This window comes from Pseudonaja textilis, chromosome 14 (assembly GCF_049901715.1).
Source record: "Pseudonaja textilis isolate UNSWEBS1 chromosome 14, rPseTex1.2, whole genome shotgun sequence".
In the NCBI taxonomy this organism is placed as follows: domain Eukaryota; kingdom Metazoa; phylum Chordata; class Lepidosauria; order Squamata; family Elapidae; genus Pseudonaja; species Pseudonaja textilis.
Window position 1 is genome coordinate 2,704,619 of NC_142003.1, and position 12,331 is coordinate 2,716,949.

General features: G+C 49.1%; 1 protein-coding gene across 1 annotated transcript; it reads left to right on the forward strand.

Annotated features, from left to right (window-relative positions):
- On the forward strand, positions 1–11,855 carry AMZ1 (archaelysin family metallopeptidase 1). Its single transcript, XM_087912903.1, has 7 exons — positions 1–214; positions 4,425–4,743; positions 5,299–5,466; positions 6,626–6,754; positions 8,009–8,175; positions 8,789–8,965; positions 11,084–11,855. Exons 2-7 carry the CDS (start codon positions 4,440–4,442, stop codon positions 11,660–11,662), a joined length of 1,524 nt encoding a protein of 507 aa, XP_087769029.1. The 5' UTR covers positions 1–214; positions 4,425–4,439; the 3' UTR covers positions 11,663–11,855.
- Positions 11,856–12,331: the final 476 nt, after the last annotated feature.

The following is a 12,331-nucleotide window of genomic DNA, read 5'->3' on the forward strand; positions in this document are numbered from 1 at the left end:
TGGAAGCAGCCAGCCGGTGCTCGCCAGCCCGCCCGCCCGCCCGAGCTCTGCGGAAAGGCGAGCCAGCGGCGTCACGCAGCAGCCCGGCCGCGGTCCGAGCGGCAAGTCCCGCGCCCGGTGAGCCGGCCGAAGACCCCCCCACCGGCCCCCCAGGAGCCTGCCCCGTTGCGAGGAGGAGGGAAGGAGGCTGACCTAGCCGCGGTCGCTTGCGAAGGTGGGAGACTCCGCTGCGGAAGGAAGGAAGGAAGGAAGGAAGGAAGGAATAGAGGGGAAGGAAAGAGGAAGGGAAGAAGGAAGGAAGAGAGGGGAAGGGAAGAAAGGGGGAGGAAGGGAGGAAGGAAGATAGGGAGGGAGGGAGGGAAGAGAGGGAGGAAGGAAGGAAGGATTAGAGAGGAAGGGAAGACAGGGAGGGAGGGAAGAAGGAAGGAAGGAATAGAGGGGAAGGGAGGAGGGAGGGAGGATTAGAGGGGAAGGGAAGAGAGGAAGGGAGGGAGGGAGGAATAAAGGGGAAGGGAAGAGAGGAAGGAAGGAATAGAGGGGAAGGGAAGAGAGGGAGGGAGGGAGGAAGGATGGATGGATGGATGGATGGATTAGAGGGGAAGGGAAGAGAGGGAGGGGAGGGAGGAAGGAAGGAAGGAAGGAAGGAAGGAAGGGAAGGAAGGATGGATTAGAGGGGAAGGGGAGAGGGAGGAGGGAAGGAAGGAATAAAGGGGAAGGGAAGAGAGGAAGGGAGGGAGGAAGGAGGGATGGATGGATGGATTAGAGGGGAAGGGAAGAGAGGAAGGAAGGAAGGAAGGAGGGAGGATTGGAGGGGAAGGGAAGAGAGAGGGAGGAGGAAGGTGTTAGGGGAGAAAGGGACGGAGTGGGTCCGGGTGAGTTCCGGTAGGACCGAGGATTGCAGAGGGATTTTTGCCCAACGGCACCCCCCCCCCCAGAACAAATACAGATCGAGCATCGGCGGAGAGACCGACAAGCGAGTCGCATATGCGGGGCGCCGTAGAGTTTGCGGGGGCCCGGAGAGTGAGGCTCCCCCCTTCCCTAAGGATGGCCCGACCCTTGCACCCCACCCCGTTGCCTGGCCCAGCGCCTGGGGGTGTCCCTCATCGAAGCCCCCCCCCCCCACAGGGAAACGCGCCGGTGACAAGGTGTGGGATTTGCGTGGCGGAAGGAAGGAAGGAAGGAAGGAAAGAGGAAGCAGGGCTAAGGGAAAGAAAGAAGGGAGGGAGGGAGGAATAGAGAGAGAGAGGAAGGAAGGAAAGAAGGAAAGGGAGGGAAGAAGGAAGGAAGGAGGAAGCAGGGCTAAGGGAAGGAAAGAAGGGAAAGAGGGAGGGAGAGGGAGGAAGGAAGGAAGGAAAAAGAGGGAGGGGAGGGAGGGAGGAAGAAAGGAAGAAAGGAAAGAAGGAAGAAAGGATGAAGCAGGGCTAAGGGAAGGAAAGAAGGGAGGGAGGGAGGGAGGGAGGGAGGGAGAGAATATGGTATGGCTGTTTCCCCCAAACTGGCACTCATCTAAATGAAATGATGTGAAGGAGCAAACCAGCATCTTTCCATCCGGGGTTGGTTGAACAGACCATGGCAGCCTCTGATGCAACCCCTGCCTTAAGCCAGGTGGGCTATAAAGAAAGGAAATCTGTAGCTGGGGGGGGGGCGCTGATCTTGTGGGGTCCTTGGTGCTCTCTGAGCTGGGTTGTTTCCTTGCAGATGTTTTATGACCCAACGAGGTAACATCATCAGTACGAGAAGAGTATGGATTTGTGGAGAGGAGGAGGAGGGCTGTGGGGTCCTTGGTGCTCTCTGAGCTTGGTGGCTTTCTTGCAGACATTTCACAACCTGACTAGGTAATACCATCAGTGCTAGAAGGAGCCCAGGTGGCGCAGTGGTTAGAATGCAGTATTGCAGGCAAACTCTGCCCACAGCCTGGAGTTTGTTCCTGACTGGGCTCAAGGTGGACTCAGCCGTCCGTCCTTCCAAGGTTGGTTAAAGGAGGACCCAGATTGTTTTGGGTGGGTGGGTGGAATAGGCTGACATTGTAAGCCACCCAGAGTGTGTTGTAAAGCACTATGAGTAGTAGTATATAAATCTAAATGCAATTGTATTGCTATAGAAGGGATAATAAACAGAGGGCAAACCTTCCCTCTAGCACTGATGACGTTACCTAGTTTGTTAATGAAAAGTCTACAAGAAAATAGCCAAGCTCAGAGACCACCAAGGACCCAACAGTCCTCCTCCTCCTCCCAAATCCCACTCCCTTCCAGCACTGATGAAGTTACCTCGTTGGGTAATGAAATATCTGCAAGAAAACCACCAAGCTCAGAGAGCGTCACGGACCCCAAAGCTAGCAAGGACTCGCATGTGACTCCCTAGAGCAAGAGCCATTTACTTCCTAAAATGATTTGTCCCCGAAGAAGTTTTCAGAAATACTCCCAATTCCAAAGTGGAATTAAATTTAATCTCTGCCTTTCCTGGCTTTGCATGCGTTCCTTTCCACGCTTGTGGGGCTGATGAATGTTCCAAAGATCTGGGGCCAAACTCTACCTCTGCCCAGGAAGTTCTCGGATGATCCTGTGTGGGCTCTCTCCTCTCTTCTTACTCCTACCCTCCAATCTGGGAAGCCAGGCCAGAAGAAACGCAGACCGAAATAAACATATCAGAGTAAAACGAGATCTGGAAATCATTTTCCCACCTGTCTTTTGGGGGGAAGCAGCGAATAAGAGGAAGTAGAAGGCAAAACTTTCTGGGTCTGGACCAAATCGAAGCGTGAAAACAGAAGTCGTTTGTTCCTGCTCTTTCCAAACAAGGCAAACTTCCTTGTTTTGCTTCTGTTCTATAAAACAGTTTTTATTATCCCGGGGGTGTCTACAGTGATAAGTTTTATTTGGGGTGGGCAGGAGAGGGGGCTGCACGCCAGAGGAGAACAGTTTGCGCGCGCTACTTTCAAACAGAATAATCCAGGGATGCTTTTCACATGCTGCGAATTGCTAAAGAGGAGCCAAGTCTCACTCACACACACAGACAAAATGAAGGGGGGACTGCTACAAGTTTTCCTGATGTGCCATTTTTGGCAGGACAGCTGTTAAATTTATTTGAAAGGAGGAGCATCCGGGAACAGAACAATACGGAGGAAGAATGAGGTGGTGGAGGGATCAGCATTTCCAGAGTCGAGGAAATAGAAATTATTAATTTTTTTAGTAGCCGCTGTAAAAATCTGGGAGTTTTCCATTACGGGGGTGGAAATGTTCCCATCAACCTTCTCCCTTGGTGGAAAAGCTAACCATTAAATGTGGCAGGGCCTTGCTCACCAATATTCCAGTTGTGTTTGTGTTAGTTGTCTTCGTGGGAGGCATTAATGACATGTTGTATTTTCTTTTGCCCTGCTGGGAAAAAGCTTCAGAATCAAATTCAGTCCCATTTGCACCCTTTTGTCTGTATGCATATATTCCATTTTATTTTGCCTGTCGTTCTATCTAGGGAGCCTATTGGATTCCAAGCAAACTTAAAAAGAGAACGAAAAGCGGTCACTGTCTCTTACTTAGCTGTGCCTTCTATAACCAAGGCTTAAGTTTTTAGGCGTGAGTGTAAACACTTAAAAATATCTACGTCACTCTTTGCGACCTATTTATTTCAACAAAGAACTGAGCTTTGATCCAAACTGTGTCTTGTTTCAAGGAACATATCAAGCAGGAAGAAATCTTCCTTTTTGATCTATCACGGAGTGTGCATGAACTACAAAACAGATCAAATTCTCCTAGGGTTTGTTGTTGGGTGATATCTCTATAAGATAATTCTTGAACTATGAGGATTGATAAAATACTTTTGCCCGACCAACAGACTAGAACTCCATCAAAATTAGTTCAGGATTAAGTTTAATTATGTCTGGACCCTTAATCAATTTCTGAAAATCCTGTGATTTCCAGGCACTGTGTTATAGAAGGGGGAACCCCTTGACAACATGGATCATAGAATAACAGGATTGAAAGGGACCTTGGAGGTCTTCTAGTCCAACCCCCCTGCTCGAGCAGGAGATCCTATACTGAGGGCATCCCACGTTAGCAATGTTAAAACCTGTGGACTTGAACTCCCAGAATTCCTCAGCCAGACATAGCTGGCTGGGGAATTCTGGGAGTTGAAGTGCACATGTCTTAACGTTGCCGAGATTGGACTGCCCTGCTCCATGTCTGGCTGGGGAATTCTGGGAATTGAAGCCCTCCAAGGCTTAAAGTTGCTAAGGTTGAAGACCCCTGCGCTATACCAGTCCGGACAAATGGTAGTTGCCAAGTATGGGTAGTGAATGAATGAATGAATGAATGAATGAATGAATGAATGAATGAATATATGCTTTATTGGCCAAATGTGATTAGACACCCAAGGAATTTGTCTTGATGCAACCTGGTTAATCCCCGGCTCCTCTCTCTGCTCCTCCCAACCAGAGTTGGCTGTCAGCGATGTTGCAGTGCAGACATGCTCAGGAATTCAGCTTTGGGCCCCGGGCATTGAAAGATGCTCTGATTTCCACCGATCCTGCCCTGCAGGAGCTCTACGCCAAAGCTTTCTCTAGCACCGAGAAGCTCTTCCTGTCCGAAGCGTACAACCCACGCCGGAGCCTTTTCTGCAGCCTGTTCATCCGGACGGCTTTTGATTGGCTGCTCAGCCACCCCGATGCCCCCGAGGATTTTGAGACCTTCTACTACACGTTGCTAAAGAAAAAGCAGCGCTTTTGCCGCAAGCACATCTACTTGCAACCCATAGGTAAGCTGGCTGACGGGAACTGAAGGAGGGTGGGAGGCAGGCGTCTACCTGCCTGCCTTCTCTTGCAATAGCAGCTTTCTCTTAGCAGGGATACTCCATTCCATGGTGCTCCTGATGAGTCAGAGGCCAAGGAGGTTCCCTAACCTGTTGTAAAACTCTACTAGGGCTAGTAGAATCGGTGATATTTGACAAGCGGCTTCATCCATTTCTTCCCACGTCAATTTTCTCACATCGCTTTGACTGCTCCAACCCTGGACGTTTTTAAGAAGATGTTGGATAACCCTTTGTCTGAAGTGGTGTAGGGTTTCCTGCCTAGGCAGGGGGTTGGACTAGAAGACCTCCAAGGTTCCCTTCCAACCCTGTTATTCTATTCTATACTGTATACAGGTACCCCTTCATTTACAGTTGTTCCTATAGCTACTATTCAGAGTTACAAAGACAGTGAAAAACATGGCTTAGGACCGGTCCTCACACTTCTGACTGTTGTAGTATCTTCTCAGCCGTGTGATTAATATTTGGGGGCTTGACCCTGTCACTTGATGCTTCTGCTCCCAGACCTAAGCGAAGGCCCTGTGGGAATTTCTCTCCTGGATTCCCTCCGGAGCTGCGTGGAGTCTTTCTTTCTGGGTCTCCGAGTCAAGTGCCTCCCTTCCGTCTCCATCTCTTCCATCCACTGCTGTTACCGTCACAATCAAGATTCGGACAGGATGCAGCTTCACACAGGTGAGGCAGTGGGGTAGACCACCTGGGAGGACGGTAACGGTGGGGGTCATTCGGAACTTCAAGACGGGAGGTCCTTGGTGCTCTCTGAGCGCGGTGGTTTTCTTGCCGACGTTTCATGACCTGACTAGGTAATATCATCAGTGCTAGAAGGGACTAGAGTTTGTGCAATGGAGGATGACGATGGGGTCCTCGGTGCTGAGTTTGGTTGCTTCTTGCAGATACTTCACGACCCAACTCAACTAGGGAACACCATCAGTGCTTGAAGTGAGTGAGGATGGCAGGCAGGCCGGAAGGGGAGGAGGAGGCGGGGGAGAAGGAGGAGGAGGAGGAGGAGGAGGAGGAGGAGGAGGAGGAGGAGGAGGAGGAGGAATAATAATAATAATAATAATAATAATAATAATAATAATAATAATAATAATAATAATAATAATAATAATAGGAGGAGGATTGTGGGTCCTTGATGCTCTCTGAGTTTGGTTGCTTCTTGCAGATACTTCATGACCCAACTAGGAAACACCATCAGTGCTAGAAGCGAGTGGAGATGGCAGGCAGAGGAGGAGGAGGAGGAGGAGGAGGAGGAGGAGGAGGAGGAGGAGGAGGAGGAGGAGGAGGAGGGGAACAATGACTATTGTGGGGTCCTTGAAGCTCTTTGAGCTTGGTTGTTTCTTTGTAGATGTTTCATTACCCAACTAGGGACATCATCAGTGCTAGAAGGGACTTGAGTTTGTGGAGTGGAGGACAAGGACGATGGGATCCTTGGTGCTCTCTGAGCTTGGTTGTTTCCTTGCAGACATTTCATGACCTGTCTAGATGATATCACCAGGGCTAGAAGGGAGTGGGGCTTGCAGAGAAGAGGAGGATGGGGAAGACTGTGTGGTCCCCGGTGGCCCGGTTGTGTTCACTACAGCACAAACTGTGCTGCAACTTTCATTTGCTAGAACGTCTTTCCGTTCGTTTTGAAGAAGCCGCCACTTGTATGAAACAGCCTCTTGTCTGACTCATCTCAAAGCGGGCAGGGACTGTTCTTTGTGTTGGGGAAAAGAAAGAAAAAAAATGAAAGAAAGAGAGCGCGCCGCAGTACATCCGATCCAAGCCTCAAATGTTTCAGGCATAATTCCATCCTGTCTTTTTTTTTTTTTTGCTGTTTTTCCTCCTTTAGACGGCATCTTGACCTTTCTGAAGAACAACAAGCCGATGGACGCTCTCTGTGTCCTGGGCCTCACCCTTGTTGACCTCTACCCCTGTGAGACATGGAGTTTCACCTTTGGCAAGTCCTTGCCGGGCCAAGGTGAGCTTGATATCTTGTCTTCTTTTGGGTTGGGAGATGGATGGTGCAGCAGAACATTCTGGACCTCTTTCCATGGCAGCACCAGCAACGTTTCCATCCTGAAATAACCACGATGCCCCCAATTCCTCAAGAGCCTTTAAGTGATACCACCGCCTTCTCTCCCAAACTCTTCCCCCCCCCCCACCCCCAGAAGCTCATTCACAAGATGTTCCATCCGTTTTTATTCTACAAATAAAACCACCGGGGACTTGGTTGGCTTCCGTTATCTTGTCCCTTCTATTGTTCATTCTCTCCACCACCAAACCTCCTTCAACAGGGAAACGTCAATTGGATGATGAAGCCAGATCCAAAAGATAGGGACAAATCACACCTTTCCCCCCCCACCGCCAATCTGTTTTTCAACCGTTGATTTTTTTTAAAAAAAGCACATTCAGTTCTAAACTTTGCACCCAGACATCTCGGCCGTTTCTTCTGCTATGGAATAATTCTACCCTTTGCACTAAACTGTAGTGTAGCAGAGATATCAACGAGGCACAGCTGGCTTAGCGCCATCTCCCCTTTTTGATACCAGACACGGATAAAAAGCTGGCAGAAATGAGAGATGAAAACAAAATCATTATCATCTTTTAATGACCCCTCCCCCCATAATCCTTTGTGGGGTGGAATGAATGAAGCTGAATGGGGCAACTGGCCGGGTGCCCTTCCTATCACCAATGTGGAGTTTTTTTTTTAACAGCAGATAGACTCTCAATGTGCTCAGAGAGAGAAACTCACAGCCTCCTGATTGGGAGGCAAGAGTTCCACTTCTAGGCCATCACACCGCTCGAGAGATGGAAAAAAAAAAGTAATATCCTTAATAAATACCAATTCAGCAATATATTAAAAAGTTATTCCTGGATTGAGATTTTAAATGCCAATCAAGCCTTAGCCAAAACTTCAGTCTGCTTTTTTTTAAAAAAAATAACCACCTCGCTATTTATTCCTTGGAGATGTCCTGGAAGGAATAAAAGCTGAAAACCTTATCAATGAAACCCACCATGATTCATTTCCCACCATGATTCATTTTCAGTCAATTGTGTGTGGAATTAACCTTGTAAACCGTACCGTTGCACTAGAAATGGATTTCAAATGGTCCAAGGACCAACCGACGGTTCAGCCCGGCACAGGAAGTCTGTCCTTGACGGCGCGCATAGATGACACACCTGCGGGAAATGCAACCCACCTTCCTCACCCCTGGTTTCCTCTCTCTGTTAGAAGTGGGCGTCTGCAGCTTTGCCAGATTTTCCAGCGATTTCCCCCAGGTGGCTTGCCCGGCTTTCAATCCATCTCCACGCCAGCAGGAAGCTCGTGACGAAGAAGTGGAACTAGCCAGAAAGCAGACCTTGTTGTTCAACATGTTGGAAATGCTCCAGTGTTGCAAGGTGAGGAGCGTGCGGGCCAGGGTGGGTTCCAAAAGGCTGCTGTGGTTCGCCGGCGGCCCGTGCAGACGGCAGCGGAATCGGGCAGTGGGGAAGAAAGGGGACCAGAAAGGAAAAGAGTTAGCCGTGGTTTTTTAGTTTTGTTCAGGGTTTTTGCAGCGTTAACTTAGCGCCAGAGAAATAGACACAGGTGGCCGATGCTTCATTTAACATCTTTATAAACATGATAAGTGGATTTTACAAACCAGCTGTAGATTTCTCCAACGTGGAGCAAATTCAGACAGAAACATGTTGCAAGTAACTTCAGTAGCAACTCAGGGGCTCAGAAACAGACATAGTTTAACTTTCGTTCAGCAGGCAGGCAGGCAAGCAACTTAGTTTCATCTTCAATAGACAGACTCAGAGCTCAACATAGCTGCAGAGCTGCAGAGCTTAATATAGAGCCACTCCTAGACTACTTCTAGTTTCAGTTTCCAGCCTAGGGTAATTCTAGTTTCAGTTTGCAAAACAGCCTTCATTGGCTGACTTAGTTGCCACGCTTATTCATTGGCTGACCTTGTTACCAAGCTCTGTTCCAGTTCATGAATATACTCTGACAAGTTTTTCCCACGGAAAGGTCACGTGTCACGAGATCTGTCACCTGATCGGCTTGGGCAACTGCCGTTGGCTTCAGTGCATCATGCAAGGGGCCCTCAGCTTGGACGAGATCCTGTTGCGGCCACTGGAACCGTGTCCGATATGTCTCCGGAAGCTCCAGTACGTGGTGGGCTTCAAGCTCATTGAGCGCTACAGGGTGAGTGAGGGTAGGAGGTGGCATGGTCCTCCTTCTCTAGGCCAAGCCCAGCTCCTTGTTGAGGAGCTCCAGAAGCTCAGCAGAAGAACTGAGATGTGTCATCAGGGGGCCAGAGAGTCCTCAGCACTAGTGGCCTTTTGTCAGTGGACTCAGCCTGGGTCCCTGCCTGCCAGCTGTTTTCTGTTCAGTTTTCTCTAAAGTTGGCCTTCCGTCAAGACTGGAAGAACCAACTCTTGGGTGGAGAGAAAGGTTGGAGAAGCTAGCGAGAGTTCTTTTCCTCTTGCTTGCAGACCAAATTGGCCATGGGGTGGTGGGGTGGTGGGAAGGAAGTTGGGGAGTGGAAGAGGGCAGGTGTCAGGATTCTGGCAATGAACCCCATTTAAATCATGAGCATCGAGCCAAACTTCCAAAACTTAAAAAGGATTTATTGAGAGTTAACATGCCAGCATTGCCTGGGTGTAGCCGACTCTGAGACACATCATCCATTGTCACCCTTGACCCTGGTTTTCCCTCCACCCCCTGGGTGTATCATAATTCATATTCTCCAATGGGACACTTCCATAGCTCAGAGTCCTCAATCATGCTCCCCAGTTAGAATTTTGTGCAGCTAAAAGTTCGTTTCACCTAGTTACTATCTTTGAAAACATTTATGGAATGCACTTTCGGCTTGCAAATTGCCCCTCGCTCCTCCCTCCCTAAAAAGACCAGAGAAATCTTTTATGAGTTGACAGCAGGGAGGAAATGCATCGAATCGCAGCTTATAGTTCGGCCAGGTGTGAGCAAAATGGTTCAGGTAGCCCCACATCACAGAGACCTGAAGGCTCTGAAACATTTAGACGTTTAGGAGTCTTATTTGCGACTCAGTTCAGAGTTTGTGCTGTGGGTTCACCATTTGAAGTGTCAAGCCGTCATGTTTTCACTGGGTGCATAGATCCGACATTTCCACCTTAAATTAGAAGACTGGATTTAAGTTAGCAGCCAAAGATACTTTCCAACTCTGTAACTGGGGGGTTGCTTCAAGTTGGAAATTCCTGCCTTACAGTCCTAATGCCTGTAACTTCCTATTCAACTCTCTCACTTCTTTCAGTTGGTGGGAACTTAGCTTGTCCGCAGATGGTTTCGGAATCACTTTGACAGCTGTTAAGAAACCAGAAAGTTTGTCCAGATGGCTAGTTTTTTGTTTTTTTTTAACAGAATTGGGTGGATCTCTGTGTAGACGATGCAGACAAATGATTGCTTGCACAATGTTGTGGAATCACAACAGAAAGATCCAGCTTGTGTGTTTAGTTCAGGGTTTTTGAGGGGAGGGGAATTTGAGGGTACAGAAACTCTACGCCTGGATGCAGTTGGTTTCAGAATCACTTTGACAGCTGCTAAGAAACCAGAAAGGTTTTTTTCTTCCAAAGGTTGCTCGGTTTATTTTTATTTATTTTTATTTACAAAATTGAGTGGACAGTTGTAGACCAGTGGTCGCCAACCGGTGGGCCATGAGAAAAATTTGGTGGTCCGCAGAGAAGTGTTCCCCGTAAAGGCAATTAATCCAGGCTGTGTGGGAACACAAGGCTGTGCCGCCCACAGGGCCCGCCCACCCGCTGGCCCGCACCCTTCAGCCAAGTGCAAACCTTGAGTAGAGCCACGCGAGCTGGAACTGGAAGATAAAACCAACGGCAGGGGAGGGAAATCCGCCCCGGGGTGGTTTGCTGACGTTGGTGGGAAAGTCGGTCCCATATTCCAGAACTGCAAGAGTCACAGGACTGACCCTTTGGTCATCCCAGAGCAGCTAATCCAGTCCATGGCAGGCTGGTGTATCTGGGTGGAGGAGCAGCTGCTCCGGGATGACCAAAGGGCCGGTCCTGTGACAACTGCAGTTTGGAATAGGGGACCGACTTTCCCACCAACGTCAGCAAGCCACCATCAGTCAATATTCATATTAGTGATCTGCAGGATTTAAAATTATGAGTTTGGGAGTCCCTGAGATCCAAAAGGTTGATGACCCCTGTTCATGTAGATGATACAGAGAAACGATTGCTTGCACAACGTCGTGTAACCACAACAGAAAGATCCACCTTGTATGTTTGGTTTTTTTGGGTGTGTGTGTGTGTGAATTTGGGGGTACAGAAACTCTACGCCTGGATGCAGATGATTTCATCTACCTGGCTCAGCCAAGGCTCGGCGGATCTCTCTGTCTCGGAGGACACTTGGCTGCCCAGTGCAGATTCGGGGATGGGTGGCGAGAACGATTCTGAAGCCATCACCTCCCTCTCGGAGCCCCTGAGCCCAGGTACGTGCAGCCAAGCCGCCTCCACCTTGCAGGATCTCGACCTGGATGAGCCGTCGACACCTTTGGCCGGCGTTCCGGACCAAGAACCGTTGGGAGGGGCCACCGGCACCCCCAAACCCTTGGACATGATCAAGGAATACAAACGGTGGCTTGAGATGTGCGTGGCGGCTCTCGAAAAGGATGTGTCAGAAGATGAAATCCAGCAACTGGACAAGACAGTGGACGCCCTGGCCCGATGGGAGATGTTCACGGGCCAGCTGCCCTCCCCACGGAAAGATTTCCATTTTCCCAACGACAGTCCTGGGCTGAGGAAAGTTCTGGGAGAGAAATTCTCCTCCTTAAGAAGGAAACTGAGCTCCAGAAAACTGGCCAGAGGCGAATCTTCTCCTCACCGCTGGAGGTGGGAAGAGAGTTAAGTTTCTCGAGACATTTTGCAGCCTGTTTTTTTTTTTAAAAAAAAAAACCCGATGGATTCCGTGTGGGTTTGGTGAAGTCTCGTTTCTTGGATCTTGGTTTCTCGTCTTTTCAACTGCACATCCTTGTCGTTTCCTCGGAGCAAAAGAACTAAGAATTTTCCAAGTGCAATAAAATCCGTCTGTTCTTATCTTTCCTCCGGGGAGTTTGTGGGAGGGCAGGAGGCAGAGGCTCGCTTTCATCTACAAAGGGAGAATGTAGGGATCTAGTCGTAGCCATGAGTCTCGTTTCAATTATTGCAATTTTCAGGTCAAGACAAAGATCCCTATCAAACATGGCTGAGCCGCTACCATGGGGGTGGGGTGGAGGGAGGAAGCCACAATTGCAAACAGCTCTGCAGGAGACAGCTTTAAATGTTTATGTAATCATCCTGCACGTTATGTAATAACTCCATTTTTTGACAGTGGACATTTGGGTTAGCAACCTCAAAAGAAGAGGGTAGAGAAACCCCGTTATTCTGCCTCCAGGTGCATCAGGTTTCCTACCTGTTATCCTTTCACCTGTTAACACGTTGGTCATCCAGAAAATGCCACACTCGGCAGGAACTTCTTTGTGGGACCAGAGAGAGAGAGAGAGAGTCTGGAAAAATTGGGATGTTATTCGGTATCTCT